The 10,039-nt window shown below is 55.5% G+C and overlaps 1 protein-coding gene across 1 annotated transcript in view; it reads right to left on the reverse strand.

Annotated features, from left to right (window-relative positions):
- LGALS1 (galectin 1) overlaps positions 1–2,142 on the reverse strand; it is a 3,624-nt gene extending 1,482 nt beyond the window's left edge. The window contains exons 1-2 of the mRNA XM_021687651.1: positions 1,901–2,142; positions 567–646 (exon numbers count right to left, since the gene is read on the reverse strand). Of these exons, the coding sequence (XP_021543326.1) occupies positions 567–646; positions 1,901–1,909 (89 nt within the window). The 5' untranslated portion in view covers positions 1,910–2,142. The remainder of the gene's footprint in view (positions 1–566; positions 647–1,900) is intronic.
- Positions 2,143–10,039: the final 7,897 nt, after the last annotated feature.

Here is a 10,039-nt window from a genome sequence, read left to right on the forward strand (position 1 = left end):
CCCCCCCCCCCCCCCCCCCCCCCCCGCCCGGGAATCGACAACAGACTGAAGCTCAGGGAGGTTGGTTGACCGGTCCAAGGTCACATGGCTGCTGAGAGACTCGGGCAGCCTGCTGAGTGGATGATGAGTGAAGGAAGGAGGACCGAAGGAATGAAAGCTTGAGTGAGTGAAGAGCGCGGGACCGAGGGACCCCGAGGGCCAGCAGCCGGGTGGCGCCCCCATTCCCTCTCCCGGGCCCCAGAGCGGCCTCGGCTCCCTCCCACAGTGGGGGCGGGGCCAGGCAAAGTAGAGGCGGAGGCCGCAGCTGGTTTGGTTTAGGAGGCTCGGGCAGGGAGGGATGGGGGCGACTCTAGAGGGGGCATCCAGACCCCGAGATGGAAGTGACTCACCCAGAAGACGCCACCGCCGTTAACCCTCTCGCCGCCGGAGGGAGGGGCGGGCCTGGCCGGCCACGCCCCTACCAGAGGGGAGCGGCCCCGTCGCGCCCCCCCCCCCCCCCCCCCCCCCGCCCCCGGGCTCGGTGCCCCGGCCCCTGCCGCCCGCCACCCCCACCTTCACCCGCTCACCTCTTGGCTTCGGGGGCCACCTCGCCCTGCACTCTGAGGCACTCCCCAGGTTTGAGATTCAGGTTGCTGGCGATCAGACCCTGCAAAGACGACGAGACCAGAGTCAGCGAGGTTAGATGACGCAGTGCCCGGGGGAGGGGGTGGGGTGGTTCCCACCCAGGATCCTCTGACCCCACCCGCGCGAAGCCTGGGGAATCCAGGAGGCCAAGTTCTCCGTGTGGTCCCGGGCAAATCGCTGCTCTCAACCGGGTTCATTTCCTGTCAACACTACCGAGGTTGTAGAAGGCAGAATCTAGAAGTTTTTGCGATTCAGCGTGGGGATTTTGGATTCAGAGTGGTTTGGGAGGTGGGGTGCTATGCTCCAACCCTTTATTTAATAGATGGAGAGAAGCGGACTCGGAGTGAGTGACACTGCGACTTGATGGCGAAGAAATTGAGGGTCTGCCCTTCTGCTGGAGAGGAGGCGACCCCTGGGCTGGGAGATTCCCCACCATCCCCTTCTAGCCCCTCGGTACAGAGAGGCGCAGGGATTGGAGAGGAGACCCCTAAGGGGCAAAGCCAGGCCCCTCTGCAGAAGGAAGAGTGAGTGGCCAATGGCCAGAGTCAGCAGCCTGGCCGGCTCAGCAATAGCGAGATTGACCGCATAGCGTAACTGGTGTGAGTGGTTGCTTCTGCCAGAAACTTGAACCCTTTCCCTCGAGGCCTGCAGAGGATTCTTGCCTCCTTCTCTCCCCCGTAGCACCCAATCTCCCGGCATGGGGAATGTGTGTGTGTGGATAGGGGTGGTAATTTCCCAGCCCCCACCTGACTGGCCTGGACGGAACCACCCTCCACCCACTAACCCATGCAGGCACCCTCCGGGCAGCCTGTCTCAAATCCTGGCTACTTTTCAGAGCTCTCTAGAGCAGAGGATGACTCTGCCCTGGCCCAGTGACTGGGGACAGCTGCAGAGGGGGAAGGGACAGGAGGCTGTCCGGGGTGAGGAGTGGGGAAGGGACAGCGGCCTGTGTATCATCAAAGTGCTTCCCTACCCCACCAGTTTGCCACACCCTTCTCTCCCCCGGTTATCCGAGAACTGCAAAATGTCAAAACTTGGCGGTAATAACTGTGCTGTCAGACCCCGGAGGAACTCAGATAATTCTTAAGCCAGAGAGGGCCTTTGGGGACCATGGCGCCCACCCCCATTTTACAGACGCGGCCACTGAGGCACAGAAGGCACTTGTTCGAAGCCACACCCCAGGGACTAGAACCCAGCTCCCCATCTGCCCCCACGCTCCCCGGGCTGTCTGCCCCCACGCTATCCCTGGGCCTTGGGGCGGGGTCCCCACACTCACACAAGCCATGACCGAGGACCGGAGGATGTTCCCGCGAACTGCCACACCAGCTGTCTCACCACTCTAAGGGAGAGATGGGCCCCCGGGCCGCTCCCACCCTTTTAGCGGGACCAGGCTCCGGTGAATCCCGCCCCCCTGGAAGCCCAGCCAATTGTAAGCCAGGACAGGGATGGGGGCCCACTGGAGGCGGAGTCCATGGAATTTTGAAGCCGTTCTGGAGCAGAGGTGACCAATCAGAGTGGCAAACCCCCTTCTTCCTTAACCCCTCCCCCAGGGTCCAGGCTCCACCTCCCATTCCCCTTCATCCCTCCCCACCCCCACCAAAAGAATTGTGCTCTGGCAGGGCCGGGGGGCGGGCGGTGTTGGGGGGGAGCCAGTGGAAAATAGTTTGAGGATGAGTTAGGCACAAGAGTTGGCGGGAAGGAGACCTAGGGCCAGCAGGCCGAGCTCAGGGGGTATCCAGAGAAGATGGCTGAGGGGATACAGGTTTCTTCAGGGGATCAGAGCTGGGGTTCATCAGGCCGCTCCCTGCAGGGACCAGGGCGTGGCCTGCGCTGCAGGCTCTGCAGAGGGCCCAGGACCATTAACCACAAGGCCCTGGCCCCACCCGGGCCTCCCCGGAAGCAGGGATTGTGGTTTCCGCCCTCGCTCCGGTGCTAAAGAAAGGCTGGGCTGGGTGCCCGGCCTCAGGCTTCATGCCTCAGCCCTCCTGAGGGGCCTGCTGCGTATCCTCCAAGAGCTCCTGCCTGACAGCCTCTGGCCTGAGTCAGGCCTGAGAGGGGACCCAGGGTGGGCCAGGCCAGGAGGGGTTGGGGTTCCGGCTCTGTGCGCCCCCTCCCTTCCACTCTCTTCATATCTCTCCAAGGCTAGGCACGGCCTTTCCTTTCCCTGTTCACTTAGCAGATATTTTCCTGAGCCTCTACTATGTGCCTGCCCTGAGCTAGCCTGTAAGGATTCAAAGAGGAACCCCATGGAGTCCCTGCTCTCAGGTAGCCCGCTGCTGGGGCAGGACCTGGCTAATTAAGTAGCATGATGCTGGTTCTAAGGGAAGTCATGAACAAGTACTGTGGTGCAATGGAGACTGTCCAGACTGTGGGCCTTTGTTTTTTTGTTTAAATTTTTATTTATTTATTTGAGAAGCGGGGGGGTTAGTAGGGGGAGAGGCAGAGGGAGAAGGAGAAGCAGACTCCCTGCTGAACAGGGAGCCCGACATGGGCTCTGTCCCAGGACCCCGGGATCATGACCAGAGCTGAAGTCAGATGCTCAACCAGCTGAGCCACCTAGATGCCCCAGAAGGTGGATCTTGAAGGATGGGTGAAGAAAGAGGGCCTGGCATTCCAGCATGAGCAAAGGCTCAGATGTGAGAAAACATAGGTCCAGGGCATCTGGGCATGGCTGGAGTTTCGGGTATGTTGGGGAAAGATGGGGCATGAGACTGGGAGGCCAACAGTATCTGGATCAGGAAAGGCCTCATTAAAGGGGCTTAGCCATTGTTTTGGTTTTGAGGGTTGCTGGGGAGCCATAGAAGGTTATAGAGAAGGTGAGTATTGAGGGCAGACATGGGCTGCAGGGAAGATCACTGTAGCAAGAGTTGAGGGTGGGTGGGTTAGAGGGGTGCTCACTTCATACCCAGGAACTAGGAGGAGAGATAGGTGTGGGGAGCACTGGGCAAGGTGGGGCACTTACTAGGAGAGATGTCACCGGGACCTCCTTCTCCACATTGCCATCTCCCTTCTGAAATTGCCAGCACTGAAGAGGGAGGAAGATGTGGACCAGGAGTGACTCACACCTGGAAGCCAGGTCCTCCACTGCCCCCCCTCCCCGCAGATGACTGAAGCCCACCCTCACACAGGAGGAGTGGTGGGGAGTGCACTGGGCCTCGAGGCAGGCCCAGAAAGGAGGCTGGGCTGCCCCCTCTCCAAGCCCCTCACCCCTCCTCCAAGACCAAGCCTCAGAAACCAAGCACAGCTCTTTCATTTTTTCCTCCCGGGCCTCCCCTAAACCTCAACATAGGGAGGGGTGCGTGGAGCCGCTCCGGGGCTTTTCCTTTGTGCTTCCCCTCCAAGCGCCACAGACACCTTCTGCCTGAATCAAGGAATGGGGGCATTTGAGGAGTCCCGACCCAGGAGCAGGGATGGTGCAGGCCTGGTCCCATCCCAGCAGTTGTTACGTGGGGCTGGCTGGCTGTTCTGGCCTGATTGTTGAGCTCTCAGCACCTCAAGAGCTGCTCCCGGGGCACTTGGGTGGCTGAGTCGTTAAGCGTCTGCCTTCGGCTCAGGTCACGATCCCGGGGTCCTGGGATCGAGCCCCGCATTGGGCTCCCTGCTCAGCAGGAAGCCTGCTTCTCCCTCTCCCACTCCCCCTGCTTGTGTTCCCTCTCTCGCTGTCTCTTTCTGTCACATAAAATCTTAAAAAAAAAAAAAAAAAAGAGCTGCTCCCATGCTTCCCCCAACCTGCAGGACAGGCCCAGTATCAGGAAGTGTGTGCTGTTGGACGAGGGGCGGCTTTATTCCCTAGGGTCTGACCGGCTGAGGGCCGGTAGAGGGGTGCCATGGCATGAATAAGCCTCCAGAAAGGCCCCTTTGGGAGTCCCAAGAGTTGGATTCTGGTCCTATCCCTGCCACGCCGTCCCCAAGTTGGCCTCCCACTCTGGAAATTGGGGAGGTGAAATCCTGCTCTCCTACACAAGGCTAGTCCAGGGTGGAATTCATGTCTGTTGTACTAAATAGTGATTACTTTTTTCGCAGTCTCCGAAGGTTTTGGCTTCCCTCTTGTCTCTTTTCCTAGGCTGAGCTTACCTTCCTGGGGTCCACACCGCTGGGAGGTCTCCCTCTCACCCCTCCCTACCTCATCGCCGACAGTCCCCTCCTGCCTATGCTGGGGCAGGGAGTCTCTCCGGCTTCCCGTGTCCCCTGTAACAGGGACCATGGTTTTCCTGGGTGACAAGGTGCCCTGTGTGCACCCCACCCCCACCCAGTCCTCAGGTCCTCCTGGGGTGGCACCCATTTATCTGCCAGGCCCTGTGCAGATAAGTGGCCACCTTATCTCCTTGCTTTCAAACATTACCTCATTCCATCTATGCCTCCCCCATCCCCCCCCCCCCAAGCCCCCCACCCCCCCCTCCCCTCCCCCCCCCCTCCCCCCCCCCACCCCTGGCTTCATGCCTGTCAACTGGAATGCACTGCACAGAGAAGCTGCTCTGGGCCCTGCAATGAACCTGACGTTAGAATCAGAAGGGAAGGCAAGTCCTAATTTGGGGGCTGCCTGGGTGTGACTGTGGCCAAGGTCCTTGAACTCTTGAACCTGTTTCCAGGCCTGGAAAGTGGGAACATTACCATTCACTAACGGTTGGTTGGAGGATTACAGAGGTGCTGTGGGGAGGGCTCAACATTCGTCCTCTCGTGTGCACCCCCAAGCCAAGGCCCCCCCCCCCCCGGGACTCTCGTCCTCCCTCACTACCCTGCAGCAGAGACAGCGAGCTCTCTGGAATTCCTCCATCCTATAGGCTGGACCTTGGCGGCTGCGGTGAGAAATGAGCTCAGCACCCTTAGACGGGGGATCCAGGCCAGTGCGGCCCTGCCCTGCCCGCGGGAAGTCTCTGCGCCCTCCAGCTGGCAGTGGCTGGGAGGGCTGCCAGGCCCACTGGAACATCCACACCCCTCAGCCAACCTGGCTGGCCCAGGCGGGGATGGTGGGGGGATCAGAGCCAGCTCCAGAGCCCTACAGGTCAGAGCAGGAAGGGACCCCGACATTCCCCACCTGTCCTGCTCCCTCATTTAATGATGCAGAAACCACCCAAAGAGGCTGGTCACTTGGCCAAGGTCACACAGGGAGCTAGGGCTGACCTGCTTTCCATCTGCTGAGCCAAGGAAAGAAGAACACTGTGGTCCTGGGATACCTGGACCTCAAAAAAAAAAAGATCTTTTCCTCCTGCTCCATGAAGTGTCGAAAGAACTGGGGAGGGGGGAGATGACCCCCAACCTCAGGCACTCTTCCAACCCCCACTTACCTTGAGCATCCGTTTTTACCTCCCTGTCTTTGCTGCGCTGTTCCACCTGCCCAGACAGCCGCCTCCCCAAACACAGTTGCCTTCTGTCACTTTTGCCTTCCCACCCGCTGTCTGTCCCCCTTCTGATTACAGGCCCTCACTCGTCTTTGGGGAGCTACGTCTTCTTTCATACAAGGTCTGGGTGGGGTCTTGCCATTCATTAGCCCACTAGGGCTCGGGCATGAGTCTTTTAATTTTTTTCATGTTTTTCTTTTGACATAATTACAGACTCACAGGAAGCTGAGAGCTTTTTAAGAGCTTATAAAATATTTGAGACCTGAAGAAAAAAAATGTTTTGGCTCCAAAATATTAAAACTGCAAAGCTGAAGTCAATCAGCATTTACGGCACTTAGACTTAAAACCTGGTGGTCACGGAGGGGCGTCTGGGTGGCTCAGTTGTTTAAACAACTGCCTTTCACTCAGGTCATGATCCCGGGTCCTGGGATCGAGTCCCACATCGGGCCTCCCTTGCTCTGTGGGGAGCCTGCTTCTCCCTCTCCCTCTGCCTGCCACTCTCCCTGTTTGTGCTCTCTCTTTGTCAAATAAGTAAATAAAATCTTAAAAAAAAAAAAACAAAAACGGGCGCCTGGGTGGCTCAGCCGTTAAGCGTCTGCCTTCAGCTCGGGTCATGATCCCAGGGTCCTGGGATCGAGCCCCGCATTGGGCTCCCTGCTCCGCGGGAAGCCTGCTTCTCCCTCTCCCACTCCCCCTGCTTCTGTTCCTGCTCTCGCTAACTCTCTCTCTGTCAAATAAATAAATAATAAAATAAAATAAAAAAATAAAAAACAAAAACCTGGCAGTCATAAAAGTGGAAACATTTGAGAACAATTTTCAAGGGTTGAATTTTCTTACTTCCAAAGTGTGTCCAAGTCTTCCTAGAGGTTGGGCACTCCTACCTTAGATCTCCCTAGTCCCATCATGTCTAAAACAAACATATAGGGGCACCTGGGCGGCTCAGTTGGTTAAGCGTCTGCCTTTGGCTCAGGTCCTGATCCCAGAGTCCTGGGATCAAGTTCCGCATCGGGCTCCCTGCTTGGTGGGGAGTCTGCTTCTCCCTTTGCCTCTCCCCCTGGCTTGTGTGCTCTCTCTCTCGCTCACTCTCTCTCAAAATAAATAAAATCTTTAAAAATATATATAAAATAAAACAAATGTATAAAAATACGTCGAAAATGTATAAACAAAAAGCCCACATATATTTAATGTGGAACTTCCAGGAAGTGGGTGCACTTTAATGTTTTCTTTTTTTTTTTTTAAAGATTTTAATTGACAGAGACACAGCCAAAGAGGGAACACAAGCAGGGCGAGTGGGAGAGGGAGAAGCAGGCTTCCCGCGGAGCAGGGAGCCCGATGTGGGGCTCGATCCCACGACCCTGGGATCATGACCTGAGCGGGAGGCAGACGCTTAACCAACTGAGCCACCCAGGCACCCCATTTTAATGTTTTCTATAAGGTGCCCAGGGCCTGTATATCAGGAGAGTTTTTGGCGGCGCGTAACAGAAACTCAAAGGAAATCGCTTTAAAATTAAGGGAAACTTTTGGGGCGCCTGGGTGGCTCAGTTGGTTAAGCGAATGCCTTCGGCTCAGGTCATGATCCTGGAGTCCCAGGATCGAGTCCCGCATCGGGCGCCCTGCGCAGCAGGGAGTCTGCTTCTCCCTCTGACCCTCCCCCCCATGTGCTCTCTCTCTCAAATAATTAAACAAAACCTTAAAAAAATAATAAAATTAAGGGAAACTTTCACATAACAAGTCTGGAATGAGGAGGTCTCCATGGCCGTTAGGTCAGTGGCTCCGATGAGGGAACAGGGGCTGAAGATTGAGTTATGATCAATCACGTCTATGTGATGAAGGCTCCATAAAAAAAAATCCCTAGGGGTACCTGGGTGGCTCAGTCGTTAAGCCTCTGCCTTTGGTTCAGGTCATGGTCCCAGGGTCCTGGGATCGAGCCCCGCATCGGGCTTCCTGCTCGGAGGGAAGCCTGCTTCTCCCTCTCCCACTCCCCCTGCTTGTGTTCCCTCTCTTGCTGTGTCTCTCTGTCAAATAAATGAATAAAATCTTAAAAAAAAAAAAAATCCCTAAACTATAGGGTTTGGAGCTTCTGGGCTGGTGAACACATCTACATACTGGGAGGGTGACATACCCTAACTTCATGGGGACAGAGAAGCTCCTGGACCTTGTCTTTCACGTCTCTTCATCTGTATCCTTACATATCACTTGTTATATAATAAACCAGTAAACATAAATGTTTCCCTGAGTTTTGTGAGCTGTTACAGCAAATTATTGAATCTGAGAAGGGGGCTTTGGGAATCTCCAATTTATAGCCAGTTGGTCAAAAGCGCAGGTGACCCCTGGGACTTGGGGGGGGGTACCTGAAGGGGGGTGGGCAGGGAGTCTTGTGGGACTGAACCCCTAACCTGGGGGGCCTGCACAAACTCGAGGTAGTGCCAGAATTGAATTGAATTCTAGGACACCCAGTTCGTGTCTGCCTAAAACTACAGACTTGCTTGGTGCAGAAACCCCACACATTTGGTGTCAGAAGTGTTCTGTGGCTAGAGGAAACAGTTTTCCCTTTTAGTTGGCGGAGAAGTGGGATTTGCTAGAACCGCCCAGGCTCATGGAAACATGTGGTTTGGGAAGAGAAAGGAAGGGCAGGGAAGAGGAACCTTTGATTCCTGGGTGGCCACGTAGCCACGGGCAGCTGTGCCGTACTCAGTTACTAATGGTAAAAGTTACCGATGGAATTTAGAGATGGCTCCGACTCCTGGGGACTTGGGATTACTGGACACGTAAGGAAATGAGAGCAAAAAAAAAAAAAAAAGCCACGTATACCATCCCCTGGTCATGGTTATCTGTAATAGCTAAAATGAAATCAAGAGTGCTGGGTGGGACGCTGATGCTCGACCAAGCTCAGATTTCAATGAGTCTGAGCTTCAGCCCCTGACCTCAAAGCCACCTCCATAGGAAAAAATTATGCAGTCAATAGAAATTCCCTCTAAGGCCTCTGGTCACCAAGAGGGGAGTCAATGTGGGGGACGGCAAAACCAGGAAACTATTGAAACCAGGGAGTAGAGTGGGAAGGGGTTGTTTCATTTTGTGGATTGGTGGCATCAGCTTCCTGAAATACTACCTGGGAATCCAGGGGAAGGGCATATAGGTGTTTATTGTGCCGTTCTTGCACTTCTTCTATCCATTTTATTTAAACTTTTCTGGGGAAGGGGCGCTGGCTGGCTCAGTTGGTAGAGCATGTGACTCTTGCCCTTGCGGTTGTGAGCTTGAGCCCCATGTTGGGTGTAGAGATTCCTTAAAAATAAAATCTTTTAAAAAAATTAAAAAGTTTGGGGAAACGGCCCCCAAAGTTCTTCCCATCTTTCTGCTCTGCTACCTGAAGCAGAGTCATGAGGGGAGAAGTATGTTGGGTTGGCCTCATGGTCACAGAATGGCTGCAACAGCTTCCACACCCAAAGCCCAGAGGAGTGTTTCCCTCCTCCATCCAGGGCCTTCTTTAAAAGTGAGGCAACTATTTCCAGAATCTCCCAACAGACCTCCCCTCATGTCTTAGTCAGAAGTGTATCACAAGTCCATGGTTAAATCAATCACTGGATGGGGGGGCGGGGAGGGATCAAATAACCATGATTCAAGCTTTAAACCAATCAAGAGTCCCTCCCCAGGACTGAGATGCCTCCCCCTTCTGATTCACAGACCACCATGTGCTTCCTTCAAGGAAATCAGGTTTCTGTCCACAAGAAAGGTGGTTGCTAGGACCAGAGTGGGGCCAGGGAGGCGGGCATTCACCTCCTCCGGGGGGGCACATGACCCAGGCTGGCCAAGAGCTCTGCTCTATCCCCTTGGACACAGGTTCTGAGATGGGCATGTGACATAAGCCGGGCCCACGAGAGTCAGCCCTGGGATGTGGGTCGGATGAGGCAGCTCAGCTAAGAGAGATACACCTGGGGAGGGCTGGACCACGTCACAGGGGCAGCCAGGGAACTCCCTTAGGCCTTAGCCGCCTGAGCGGAGTTCCTGGCAGAGCCAGAAGTCTCCAAGAGTGAAAAGAGGACTTTATGATGCAGCCAGGCTCTGTCACGCACTCCCTC

This window comes from Neomonachus schauinslandi, chromosome 5 (genome assembly GCF_002201575.2).
Source record: "Neomonachus schauinslandi chromosome 5, ASM220157v2, whole genome shotgun sequence".
Classification (NCBI taxonomy): Eukaryota; Metazoa; Chordata; class Mammalia; order Carnivora; family Phocidae; genus Neomonachus; species Neomonachus schauinslandi.